This window comes from Sander vitreus, chromosome 18 (genome assembly GCF_031162955.1).
Source record: "Sander vitreus isolate 19-12246 chromosome 18, sanVit1, whole genome shotgun sequence".
Lineage (NCBI taxonomy): Eukaryota > Metazoa > Chordata > Actinopteri > Perciformes > Percidae > Sander > Sander vitreus.
In genome coordinates, this window is record NC_135872.1 from 15,158,750 (window position 1) to 15,171,874 (window position 13,125).

Genomic DNA, 13,125 nt, shown 5'->3' on the forward strand with positions numbered 1-13,125 from the left:
GTGCTTTTCTGGTTGTTCTTTAATTAGGCTAATTGTTTTACAAGATGTGTTGATTTGCAGTGATAGCCAATTTTCCAGATGTTCTCTAGATAGATAGATAGATAGATAGATAGATAGGCAGGCTTCCATATACAGTATAAGGACATATAACAAACGAGTTGGTTACTCATCTCATCTCTAACTCAAGGGGACAGTAATTAATTGATCCAGTGCTTGTTTGTGTGTATCAGGTAGAGCAAAGCTTTAATGGTAGTGAGTCTGTCTAATAAATTGACTTACAGTAAGACATTGTTGTAAAAAAGACACAATAGGATGTATTGTCATCAATTCCTCAGCCTCCCTCCCTCTCTTTGTTTCTCACAGGTGATGAGCTGGTTTTGATGACCTTTCAGCTCCTGTGTAATATGGCCTCCTTCACCTGATTTGACCATCAGAAGATGGGGCCTTCAGATACACATAGAGAACCGTAAACAAAATTGAGTTTAGACGGAGGGGACCACTCAACCTACTCTTTGAAGGATAGAAATCATTGGAGCCTGTTCTTATGAGGACACTTGGTTCTTCCCGCAGCTGTGTGCTGTGCTGTAAGTATTATGTGTTTGTGTTAATGTCATATGAGAAATTGTCTGGTCAAATGTACAGAATTGAACTCTACAGTATTTATTTGAGGCCTGCAACTAATAATTATTTTCATCATTGATTGATCTGCCAATTATTTTCTAGATTCATTGTTTATATTCTACAAAATGCCAGTTCAATTAGTCAATATCACAGCTTTCTATGATGAAATTGAAATCCAGTATAAATCTGTCTCTGGTTTTCTTTTTGCGCTCTGAAGAAAAGTCCAGCTGGAAGTGTGGGTGCCCTGAGCCTGAGGCAGAGCTATGGGCTGTGGGGGGAGCAGGACTGATGCTCTGGAGCCTCGATACCTGGAGAGCTGGACCAAGGAGACAGAGTCGACATGGCTTACCAGCACAGACACTGATATCCCCCTGTCGTCCATCCAGAGCATCCCCTCTGAGAACTCTGAGGCTGACTTTGCTATTGAGAAAACAATCAGCCCTGGTAAGAAGAATCAATTACGGTTGAGTGGATGTATGAATTAATACTTAATTGGTCTGAAAACAGGAATGGGCAGTAATTTAACTGCTGATCAAATGAATAATGCATTGGTTGGATAAATTAGTACTTAATTAGGTCCACACCGCAGAATACGGTATATTTGCAAATATATTTTTTTCATTATGCTAATGTTAGTTAAAACTACATGTGTTTTTCTTTTTCATTGGGCTATTTTAAACAAGACTATTTGCTTTTAGTCACACCAGGCTAGGAGAGCTCAGGCTTATGCTGTAAATAATTTGACTGGATTATCAATGAGTGGGCTCCTTTACACTCTTCACATCAAAGTGAAGTGTGACACCTATCTGCTTTTCTCTGTAGGAAAAAGCCTGTAGCCTGTGTAACAGTTTCCCTTTTGACGTCAAACACGTTCAGAGGCTTCTCACGGCCAATTGAAACAAGGAGCCATCGTGCACACAGACAATTGAAATGAAGATGAAAAATAGTTGTGGTGACCCTCATGCTGTAGCTAAGGAAAACGGCACAAAGATGAGTAGCATACTAAGCATTTGAAAACCTTTGTTCTTTGCAGTTATTCACCACATACAGCTCACAAACAGAGGGGTCTGACTATGATTCTACTGTTCTTCTTCTTGTGCACTGAGTTGGTGCATTTTCTTTGAAGCCAGGAGGAAATTAATCAGTAAATGGACATAATAGGCTACATCAAAAGCCACTGTGCTGAGACAGGACTTGGCTCTCATGGTAACAGCTACAGCTGTTAGTAAATGCGGGCAGAGCAGCCTTGATGTAATTGTGAAGACAAATTTTGTTATGTTTCACTCTGTAGAGATAAAGCAGATCCAGAATTGGTCAAATGAATCAGATGGCAATTACATAGATTATATCAGTGCCACAATAATGTAACATACATGTACATCTGTAATATATGGTGATGATTTTTAACATTACTGTGCAGAATTTCCTTTAAAAAGTGGTGTTCTGTTTGTGTTGCCAGTCCACACGTGGCCTGGAATATTTAAGTTCATGTTTACACATCACTATTAGGAGGTATACAGCTGTACAATGCCATCATCCAGTACACTTAGCCCACACTTGCCGTGCACACCAAATACCGCTTCAGAGTGATAGTCAGAGTGTTTCCCATGACTCATGACACTTCACTGCTCCACACTGTAGTCAGATTAGGTCAGTGGTGACAGTAATGCAAAGGTACGCTATCAGTAAGCTTCAACCTCTGACTAATGCTGTTAGATTTACAAATGACTCACTTCTACACTACCCAAATCATACATAGTGTGATATTACTATAGTGTCAGGGCTGGAATACACCATTTGTTGGTTATTCTTTATTCTGAAAGAGTGCATAACTAATTTATGATTAACAATTATCCTGTCGCAGAAGCCCCTGATTTCTTTGTTCTAGAGATCCAGTAACAATTAATAATCTTTTTTTTTTTTTTTGCAAAAATGACAGTTTCAGCATTTGAATTACTACTAATCTCAGATTATGTGGTTATCTCCGAAATGGTTAATCTATTGCCAACATAATTCATATTATGGCTTAATGCCATACTGTAAGCTCCTTTCTGCTATCTGTTTCTTAATTATTCCATCCCTTTTATAAGCATTGTTATACCATACCGTTTCTAGATAACTGCATATAAAACCTATAATAACTGCTTATAATGATATGTTTTATACATTTTGTTTATTGTATTCAGCATTGAATGTTTTTCTGCTAAAATAATTTTCGTTATCTGATTGGGTTAATTAGAATGTTGTGTGGATGTCTCACCTTGTTTACAGCTACATTGTAAAACCATTTTAGATTCAGAGCACATGCTTGGTTAACAAGGCCCTGTCACACATAGATGTGGGAGGCTCATGGGTGACACTTCAACACTTGAAGTCTTAACAGATCAACAGGAAAGTACATGTTACCAATTCACCCCCCATATCCAGGATTGTAAAGCAAGCTTTCAGATAAAGCTGAGCTTTTGTTTTCCAGTTCCAGATTTCTTCGAGGACGGCCTCCCTCTCCCTGCTAAGGCTTACCTAAAGGTCCGTTCGTCCGTGTCTGAAGCCAGTCTGAACGACGTGAAGTCCAGCAGCCCCCCTGCAATACTGGGCTCTCCAGTCAAGGAGGCAGTGTTACCATCTTCTGGCATCACAGTGCAGCGCAGAAGTGTTCTACACACTGAAGAGATTGTAAGACGCTCTACCAATATAGAATATCAGAGCACTTTTTCGTTTCTATTCATTTGTTGAGTAAAAATAAGTTGTGGGAGACCAATTGTAGTTAAGTTATGGAGAATCAAACCATCATCTTTGTTGTTTTCATTTTTATGGCCAGCTCACATGTTAAGTTAGAGCTGAAACAATTAGTGAAATAATTGATTAGTCGACCATTAGATAAGCGGCAACTATTTTGATAATGAAATAATTGTTTGTCATTATTTTAAAGAAAACTTGCCAAACATTTGCTGCCTCCAGCTTCTCAAATGTGAGAATTCTGATGCGTTGACATACATAATAGTAAAAGTGAACTGAATAGTGTTTATAATGTCCCATCTTTCATTCCTCGTCATCAGACAAAATGGCAGGACAATCGGATGTCGACCAAGCAGGTGACCATCACAGTGACACAGAGCATCCATCAGGTGGACAAGAACGGGAAGGTGAAGAAGTCCCTCACCACCTACGAGGTTATGAAACCCGTGGAAAGCCTCAAAAAGGTGGCCACACCAAACACCTGAGTGCAGGAGAGACTGGAAGAAGCCAAAGAAAAAAGGAAGATGACTGGTAAACAAGTGAACGGATGGTGTTTTTGTGGAAACATCTTCAAGGTCTGACAGCTGAAGAAAGCACAAGAGGGATGAGACGCTGAACTGTACGATTTCGATTGTCATATTGAAAACATGGCTCATTAAAAGTTTAACTAGGCCTATTATATGTAATACTGTAAGATGTACTTCTATGGTGCCTGTTACAACAATGTCTTACTGTGCTGTCTTGAAGACATTGACATGTAAAACCGTAGGTTGGTAAGAAAAGATACAAAACGTGATATTTTACATTACATACAGTATCAGAACAAAAACAAATCAAAGATTTCATAGTATATAACAGAAGACAGGAAATCATTACTTGGCACATTTCAAATTTCTCAAGTAACCTAGAAAAGCTTTCTCACCCCTATTTTAAGATGCTAAATATGTGTAACTATTATTTCACGATTGAATATTCACAAACTATACATGTAGTTTTGTCATTTGGCATTGATACATAACATGTAGTTGCTGCTGTACCACAATCTGTATGGCTCAGGAAGGTGAAACTGATTGTGACGATTGCACTATTTACAGTGATGCCTGGACAGGGGTTTTTGATGACAATGTAAAAAAAACATTTCTATATTGTGTCATTTTGTACAATACAGTGTTACATTTTCTTATCTAGCCGTTCATGTTTTCTAATGACAACAAATAAATAAAAAAACATGTATGGTGCTTCTTTTAATGACTTTGTAAGCTGTATATCTTTCCATGTTCAAGGAAAATCAGCTTTACTGACAAAAACATGGGATAAACATATTGGCACTTTGAGGAACTTTGGTGACAAATACATGCACTTTTCTGGAATCGTCACACAGTATACATTAAATATAGCAGGTAGGATTGTAGCATCTTCTCTGGCAGCTTGCATTTTTTTGTATGAGCAATTGATGAACAATTGCAGGGTTTCTAAGTGGTCCTTGGGGGATCAGTGATTGTAACAGCAGTTCTGGGGTCAGCTTTGCGTTGAAAGTGTGTGGATCTGTTTTTGGTGGTCGTAATGTATTTGTCCTGATCTGAACGATGGCTCTTCTTTCTCCACCCACTCCTCCACGCAGAAGTCTGGGAAGAAGAAATGGATTTCCCTTTGTGCCGACTCAACAGAATCTGGAGAGAATGGAGATTGAAAATATGACCATTTTGAAACCTGGGAACCTGTTTGTGATTTGATAAGCCAATGTGATAATGCATGGGTGTAGGACATCCCATAGGTAAACCCGTTGGCCTACGTAAGAAACGCTGAGGAGTCTTACATCACTTAACACACTTCCTACCTGATCCGTGAGTTGTGTTTCGTGTGTCTGTGAGTCCAAACTGGGCCCTGATAGTAGCAGGCGAGGTGTATCTGGCTCTGAACACTTTGGTTGGTCCCATAAGTTCTCTCCAGTGACAAATGGCGTCCTCTCTGGCTAAAATATACGCTCTCATCGGACCACTATGGGGAGAGAATTCAACAGCAGTTTGAGTGGTCATGAATCAGTCATTGCAAAACCATATACTGCTCTGAGTGGCTGTTACAGACATTTGATTTTAAACATTGGATGCATTATGTGCTTCAACAGACAATTATGGACTCTTCATACAAAATCCAATTTATAGACAATTTATGCTGTTTATATCTTGACTGGCTGACATACTGAGGATGATTCCTGTGTCTCCAATAACACCTACAGCATCCAGAGAACGGTTGCTGTAGCAACTACTGATTCACTGCTGTGAGGAGACAAATATGACAAGGTGATTACAAGCACCTTTTATAATCCAGAGAGAGCCATGTGGAGCTATAGTGAGCAGCCTAAATGCTGACTTTCAGAAAATTGCTCCAGGGCTGTTGTCTGCTGATAATAGAAATTCCTGTTGTGAAGTTTCAGAAACTGATCTATTAGTGACTTGCTGAGCATGAAATTGGAGCACCATCAATTGACATGTGCTTTTTCTGCATCAGCCAAGTGGGTTATGTGGTATAGAAATGTCTCTGTTATTTCGAGAACATCAGACAGAAAACAGCATTTATCCAAATGCATCACAGCATCAGTAATTCATTCAACGCTGCCGTGGTTTGGTAATGTACATGTATGATGTCAGCGTGGAGGCTTACCTTGACATGAATTCAACAAGTCTTTGGTAGAAGAATCGCCCTAAGAAGCAAACCAAAGCAAGTTAAACAGAGCTTTAACAGTTTCCAACTCTGATTAGCTTAAAAAGCTATTTAACTGTGTGAAACCGTTTTTCATAGGCTAATTTGAATGACAAATCGTTTTCAGTTATCCTTCTTTTGACAAGAGGTTGTTTTACCTCTCTGTGTGTGGGTGTTCCAGCAATACATACATAGCATACACTGAAGGATGAATCACTTGTTCAAACCTACATGCTGTACAGTAAATATAATGTGTCTGCTAAAACCGGCTGCTGTCTCAACTGTTTGGTCAGATATAATCAATAAAGCAGCACTTTGTTCATTTAAATACATTTGAACAGAGAGGAGTTGTGTCCACAGTCCACACACCTGAATGTTCAGCGTAAAACCTCTCAGAGTCCTGTCTCTTCCACACAAGATCTTTGCATCTAACGATCACAAAGTTGTTGTCTAGGATTCTCTGGTGGAGCGCCTGAAAGAAGAAAAATGAGTTTACCTTGTTGTGCCATACTGTAGCTGATATGATGATTTATGTAACAATCAAACTATAGCTAAATATGTTTGGAGATTTGTTTCAAAAGCTAGAAGGAAAAGGACAAGCATTTTCTAATGATATGCTTGTATTAGAGGCTGGTAATAGAGCAGCCAGAGGGATGATACTTAAAAACAACCAAACATTTGGATACCAAATGTCACCCTTCTCTTTATTAAGATGACAACAGGTGGTCCACTTTTTTTGGACCACTTCCATGACTGTGAGGCCTTGGGCCTTTGAATCTATCAAGACAGCAAATGGAGGTTTAGGGATATTTCCTCAAAAAAAATTTATGTTTTTCAATAAAAAAAAAAATGCAATTTCATATAATTATGGACCATTATTATTACCATATCTGTGTCTCAAACTTTGGAAGAGCTAGAGCAGATAATTAAAGACAAAATATGCTAAAGGAATCCACTGGGGACCAACTAACTACAATCATTAGATCTAGTCATTTAGAAAGTTGTGATGCTCACACTGATTTTACATTCATTCGGCCTTGGAGCATGAGCGATTCCAGGACTTTTTAAGTGTGGGGTGGCACAGGGGGACCAATTAAAAGTCAGGGGGGGACATATCAGAATACAGCAATGAAAATCAACAACCCAATGTAATCCTGCTAAATAAAACATCACATTCATTATTATTTTTTTCATTTGTTTAATTTTAAACTAATTGTATATCCAGATACAATACACATTTCCTATAGGCTCAGTCTGCCACTTCCTTAAAAACAAGTCCAAAAACTGGTTCCATGGTATCAGAATTTTGGATAATTGCCATGGAAACCTTAATTGCTCATGTGACAAGGGCAGGGAATTCTATTCCCTGCAATATAATATAACATATAATATTTAATACACAGAGGTCAACACGTACTCTTTATCTGATATCAGTGCTCATTCTGGAAGACGCAGGTGACAGCAATATAGCCGTTTAAAGTAGAAATATTTAACTACTAAAGGAGCGTACCTGAATAAGTTTGGAGACAGAACAAGTTAAATGATCACGTAACACTGACAGACAGTGAGATGGTGTGAGCAGCTCACCTCTAACATCACAGGATGAGCTACAGCATCTGGTTTCAAGACCGCCAGGGTGAGCTGCAGCACTTTGGACAGGCGGCGAGCTGTTAACAGCATTGTCTACAGAAAAGACAGAAATCAGAGGTTATTATAATCATACACAGTGTGTCAACAGAAATGTAGACAATGTAAACAAAAAGCAGAACAAGTATTTTACAGTCAGGCTAACGTTACTGCTGAAGAACCTCAAGAAAGCTAAACTGTTCAAGCTCATAAATATGTTCCTTTTAAGTACAAGTCTTTTTGATTTTTTTTATGTAACTACGCACTTTAATATTAACGTGTTTTTAACGTTAACATGCGAATATTCGCTAACGTTATACGATCCTCGCACGCACCAGTCAGTCCGCTCGTTAATACTGTCCCCAGAAACTAAACCAGCACACATGTTCCCACTGCGAGGGTGACACAAAATAAAAACAAAACAGTATGAGTTAATATTCAGCTAATATCTGTAAAGAGTCACATTGAAATTAAACTCTGACACAGAAGAATTGGCGACGTGACAGGTTGACGCACATAAAATGTTCTTAAATTGTATCCTAAACTAGACAAGTTCATTTGTAAGGTTTTGTCCAACTAATTTAGAACATACTCTTTTCACAATGGATGGAAATGTAAGATGAGAAAATTCTGTTTCTTGTTTCAGTGTCTTGCACAATACTGCAGCAAAGTAGATTCCTTCCATATGAGTGCTTGAATTCTAATCCTCAAGTTAAATGACAGTGTCTCTCTTCACTGCCCTGCCACCTGCCAGGTCACTGTTCACAAATTCCAAATTAAAAAAAAAGCAGAAATGCTTACATCATCAGTCAAAAATACGTTATCTTTATTATTGTTGTTATTGTTAAATAAACAAATACATGTATACATTTGTATGCATTATTCCATCCGTAACCATGCCTTCATAACAAACAGGATGCTCCATGGAAATGTTCCACAACCATTTTAAAGTTTAAGGGAGCTTTAGGACAGAGATCAGATAAAGACAAATCATAGTCACAACAACTTTCTCATATGCGGTAGTATCTGTCGTTGGAGCAACCATCACTTGGAGTTTTTCTGTTGGCCTGTAAGTAGGGAGATCTAGGCACTGGTAAGATGGAGGGAAGTTTAACATAGTTAATTAACACATACTACCAACAATACAAAGCTGGTTAAATATCAGCAAAGTATCCCTTTAAAGAATCACAATGTCCTCAAATTGTAACATTTGGGACTTTTCAGTGCTTTAAAGTAGCCAGAGCTTTAGAGCTGTACCCTCATGATGCAAGCAAGGTGTCTTGACAAAAAAAAAGTCACAGTTCACATTTTAAACCATAGAACTCTAAGTGTAGTGAGAGGCTTGTGGGCCTTAGTGTAGATTATGGTTGGACCTTTGATGGATAGATGTTCTCTAGTAGCTGACAGTCTCTGGGGAGACACAGCTACACACAGGGACTGGAAAGAGGGAGATATTTGCCTGTGGAATGTCGTCAATGTGGGAGATCAGACATAGGCTACATTATGAGTTACAAACACGGAGCACATTCCAGCAATGTAAAATGGCCACACCCATGAAAAGAGGAGGTTGTGTGTGTGTGTGTGTGTGTGTAAGAGAGAAAGCGAGAGAGAGAGAGAGAGAGAGAGAGAGAGAGAGAGAGAGAATAGGAGGGAAAAAAGGGGGGATGGATGCCCCACATAGGTTTCTCCCACCTGCCCATGGGTTGACACCACAGCTGTTGCCGCCCAAGAGGGGGTTGGAGAGGACGAGAGGAGCTGTTGGGTGGGTGATGGGTTGAAGGGATATAGCATAAAAATCTATGTACCTACTGTATATATAAACTTTGTACTAAGTCTTGTATTATTATTCATCATACACAAATTATCAGTAGTGGAAGTACCTACCTTTACTTAAGTGAAAGTACCAATACTACCACAATGTGAAAATACTCCATTACAAGTAAAAGTCCTGCAGTCAAAATCCTACCTAAAAGTGCAGAAGTATTAACAGCTACTTTCAATAAAATATTAAAGTAAAAGTATTTGTTTGGTAGAAAAAAGGCCCTTGTGATTTACATTTTATAATACATTATTACATATGCATCCGTGTGTGATTATTTTTATATTTTACTATTGTAGCTGGTCGAGGGCTAGAATTAATTACTTTATATACAGTTGTGTTGTTTAGTTCATTGGTTCCCAACCTAGGGATAAATTGTAGGGGCTGTGAGGTGATTAATGGGAGAAGAAAGAAGATTTCATGTTTTGGACTTTTCTCTAATCTTAGCTTTTTGTGAAATATTGAATCATTAAAACTGTATTTAAATAAAAACAGTAGAAGTTTACAGGGTAAACAACTGCTGACAACTCATAGACATCTGAAACATAACAAAGAGCTCCAACTAGACACTGTTTTAATCTACTTTGTATTGAGCTTTTAATATGAAATTTTAATCTTACCACCTTTTACCATTATGTAGAAAAGCAGTGACCTGGATAATAATGTTCCCAATATTCACCAAATGCACCAGGATGAAATCAACTTCCATGATTGTCATTGTGTTATTTGGACATTTTGGAGCACAGAGTGAAAAAGCATCTCTAACTCCTTCATACCTAAAAAGCTGAAGGAGTTCTCTCTGTTTATATGCCACAAATATTCAATTGGAACTAAAACCTTTTAAAGTAAAACATATTTAGGAACTTGAAATTCATTATCTTCTTTGATGGCTTCTTTCACTTCCAATCTAATGCAGATTAAGGAAGCAAATACTTTGAGTTTGGGAGCTCATAGAGACTTAAACCATGTATTGTTTTAAAAGGATGAATAGGTTACAGGATGGAACAGAGACCACCATTGATCAACGCTGACTCTTGCTTCAAACATCCTCAGCTGGGTGGCTGATTCAGCTGATCCCCCCTTCTCTCTACCCACCATAAACCCCATCTCTTGTTTTATCTTAGGTGTCACTACTGCTGCTGCTGCTGCTGTTGCCGCTGCCTCTCCTGCAGTTGTCATTCCCTTTTGGTGGGAGTTGGGCAGCTGACTGACGACCCCCCCCCACAGGCACTTGGGTATCCATAGGCTGCTCCACATTCAATCATCCGGCAGGAGCCACAGTAAAGGAACGTGAAAATAAGTATAGTACAAGGGAGAACATTTTCAAACAAACTTTTGAGGATCGTAGAAAAGTTGGAGTTATGTGATATAAAACTGTATACAGTATGTTGATAAAGTGTAAGAGATATATTTTCTCACAAACTGGCCTCGAGTAAGTGACAAAAAGGGCTTAATAAAGGTTCAAAAATGTAATGTATTATCAATTTAAACTAAAATAACATGTTAGTCTGACAAAAGCAATCATGAATGCAGCATGTGGATGAATTGAGTGTGTGATATGTGCAAACAAAATACAAAATCTTAAAGGATAGGCACATTTCTATTTCACTGTTCCCATAGTTTCCAACAGCTTCCAAAAATGAACTGATATGTAACACATTCATAGGGAGGATGTTGGAAAGGACTGTATACTTTGGTACTCATTGTGGGGAAAATTAGTATTCAATTGGTACTCTTCCAATTGATTGCAAGCGACACATAGAGAGTGTTGTAGTCAGTGCACAACACGTCAGATAAACATGCTTCAAATTTGTCTACAGGCAAACAAACAAAATTCAAGAATAAAGTTTTCAATAATGAATGAATATTGATGTGTTTTAATAGAGCGGTTCTATCAGGAGTCAACACACCAAACACAACGTTGACTCTATTTTCCTTAAACAGTGCCAAATCTAATTCTTTTTAGGAAACTTTAATAAGAAATGATCAGGAAATTAGAAAAGTGTGAGTATAGTGTTATTATATATTTGTATATCTTACACAGTGAGACATTGAGATATTTACCACACAATTACCACACCATTGTTACTGCTTGTATGCATCTTTATATGGATGTATCCATATTATGCTATACTGTTGAGATACAGGTACATTGATACACAGGCTTGTGTATGCTGTAAATTACATTCTGTCCTTTCTGCCTTTTTCTGCACTGAAACTAGTCAATGATTATGTATTGTGCGTATGTTAATAGGCTACTGTAATCAATGGAAATCAGACTTTGTGCATATCATTATTGACTAGAGAGTTCAGTTTCCACTAGTGTGAAAGATATTTATGAACAAACTACCAGTGGTTAAAAAAAGAAAAGTATGTTATGTAATGTTCAATCCCAAAACACTGATGCTATTATAGTAAATAAGCTGTTGTCCTTGTTTGCGGGCCTTTAAAGCCCTTCGGGAATGTTATTGCAATTAAGGGCTTTATGAATAAACTTGATTCATTATGTCATTTGAATCATCCTCTCGCTCTCTTATACATTTTAAATAGAGGTTTGCCTAATTTGTGAGAAAATAACGTACTCTGGTTTGACCTGTATACTGATCCACAACATTGCAACTCACCGGTCACCCAGTCACTCAGAGGCCGCCTGGCCATTACAACAGGGCCATTTAAAGGGGGACACAGGCCCCAGGGCAACACCCAGAACTCTTTTATGTCCTAATTGTTTGGTTGGTGAGAAAAGTCAGAGATGTGTTTCCTGTCATAACACCTTTTGCTGCTTTAGTAACAGATCAGAGCCTAATTAGGGTGTCATATTTCAAGAAATCTATATCTTTCTTTCTTTCTTTAGTTTTATTTCGACAAAATAACAACAATAAAATAAAATATAAAAACACAATAAGTGCATAGCAACACACCAAAGAGAAAAACATATCTATAGAGTATTACAAATAATATTTTCAAACTGTCTGAAAAGGAACGGGATGAAGCCGAAGCTTGTTATATTTCCCACCCACCCCTCATTCCACTTTAAATAGTTCCTGTATATCTGTTCCAGTTTATGATATTTATATATATATATATATATATATATATATATATATATATATATATATGTATATATATATAAAAATATCATAAATATTATATATATGATTGAACCTAAATGTAATCAAGAGAGGACCACCTTTTGTTTATACCTGACCAATGTGGAATTATGTTAAATTGTTACATAGAGCTAAATAGAGATTAAGATCTGCATCATTAGAATAGCTTTTGCAGTCCTTCATTCTCATATCTAATAACCTCAAAGCATCTAAATGCCTTTGTCCCTTCTGGGAGTGAGTTCCCTTCACCTCTCCATCACCTGTTTTCTCTTTTAGCCTAAATGCCAGTGACCTTTGCCCTTTCTGCTCCATAGCTTTACCACACAGGACCAGGCTCCCTGCAACAGCTGTGTCAACCTCAGCCCTGGCAACTGGTGTGCCCAGGGAAGGACAGAGAGTGGCATTAATGTCAGACGAGGTAATGAGTCAGCAACATGGCACTTATCTTTGTTAGGCTATAGCAGCTCACTTTAAATGTTGGTTTCTCATTGAAGCATTGTTATCCCTTACCCG

General features: G+C 38.0%; 2 protein-coding genes across 3 annotated transcripts; one reads left to right on the top strand and one right to left on the bottom strand.

Annotated features, from left to right (window-relative positions):
• The first annotated feature begins 844 nt into the window (after positions 1-844).
• On the top strand, positions 845-4,576 carry baalcb (BAALC binder of MAP3K1 and KLF4 b). Its single transcript, XM_078275274.1, has 3 exons — positions 845-1,065; positions 3,095-3,294; positions 3,678-4,576. Exons 1-3 carry the CDS (start codon positions 885-887, stop codon positions 3,840-3,842), a joined length of 546 nt encoding a protein of 181 aa, XP_078131400.1. The 5' UTR covers positions 845-884; the 3' UTR covers positions 3,843-4,576.
• Positions 4,577-4,588: 12 nt separating this feature from the next.
• On the bottom strand, positions 4,589-8,040 carry nme6 (NME/NM23 nucleoside diphosphate kinase 6). 2 transcript variants are annotated; one of them, XM_078275272.1, is made up of 6 exons: positions 7,950-8,040; positions 7,645-7,740; positions 6,427-6,529; positions 6,019-6,058; positions 5,195-5,355; positions 4,589-5,027 (listed from the first exon to the last, which is right to left on the bottom strand). In XM_078275272.1, the coding sequence occupies exons 2-6, from the start codon at positions 7,735-7,737 to the stop codon at positions 4,876-4,878; spliced, it is 549 nt and encodes a 182-aa protein (XP_078131398.1). In that variant the 5' UTR covers positions 7,738-7,740; positions 7,950-8,040; the 3' UTR covers positions 4,589-4,875. The 2 variants fall into 2 exon arrangements, with proteins under 2 accessions (XP_078131398.1, XP_078131397.1); XM_078275271.1 differs by lacking the exon at positions 7,950-8,040 and adding an exon at positions 7,838-7,943.
• Positions 8,041-13,125: the final 5,085 nt, after the last annotated feature.

What these genes read in the sequence shown, in the direction of transcription:
- baalcb (XM_078275274.1), top strand. Translation starts at nt 885, where the DNA reads ATGGGCTGTGGGGGGAGCAGGACTGATGCTCTGGAGCCTCGATACCTG. An exon ending in TGAGAAAACAATCAGCCCTG is followed by an intron (nt 1,066 to 3,094) that starts GTAAGAAGAATC and finishes TTTGTTTTCCAG; the next exon opens with TTCCAGATTTCTTCGAGGAC. An exon ending in TTCTACACACTGAAGAGATT is followed by an intron (nt 3,295 to 3,677) that starts GTAAGACGCTCT and finishes CCTCGTCATCAG; the next exon opens with ACAAAATGGCAGGACAATCG.
- nme6 (XM_078275271.1), bottom strand. Translation starts at nt 7,894, where the DNA reads ATGAGCTTGAACAGTTTAGCTTTCTTGAGGTTCTTCAGCAGTAACGTT. An exon ending in CTCATCCTGTGATGTTAGAG is followed by an intron (nt 6,530 to 7,644) that starts GTGAGCTGCTCA and finishes TTCTTCTTTCAG; the next exon opens with GCGCTCCACCAGAGAATCCT. An exon ending in CTTGTTGAATTCATGTCAAG is followed by an intron (nt 5,356 to 6,018) that starts GTAAGCCTCCAC and finishes CTCTCCCCATAG; the next exon opens with TGGTCCGATGAGAGCGTATA.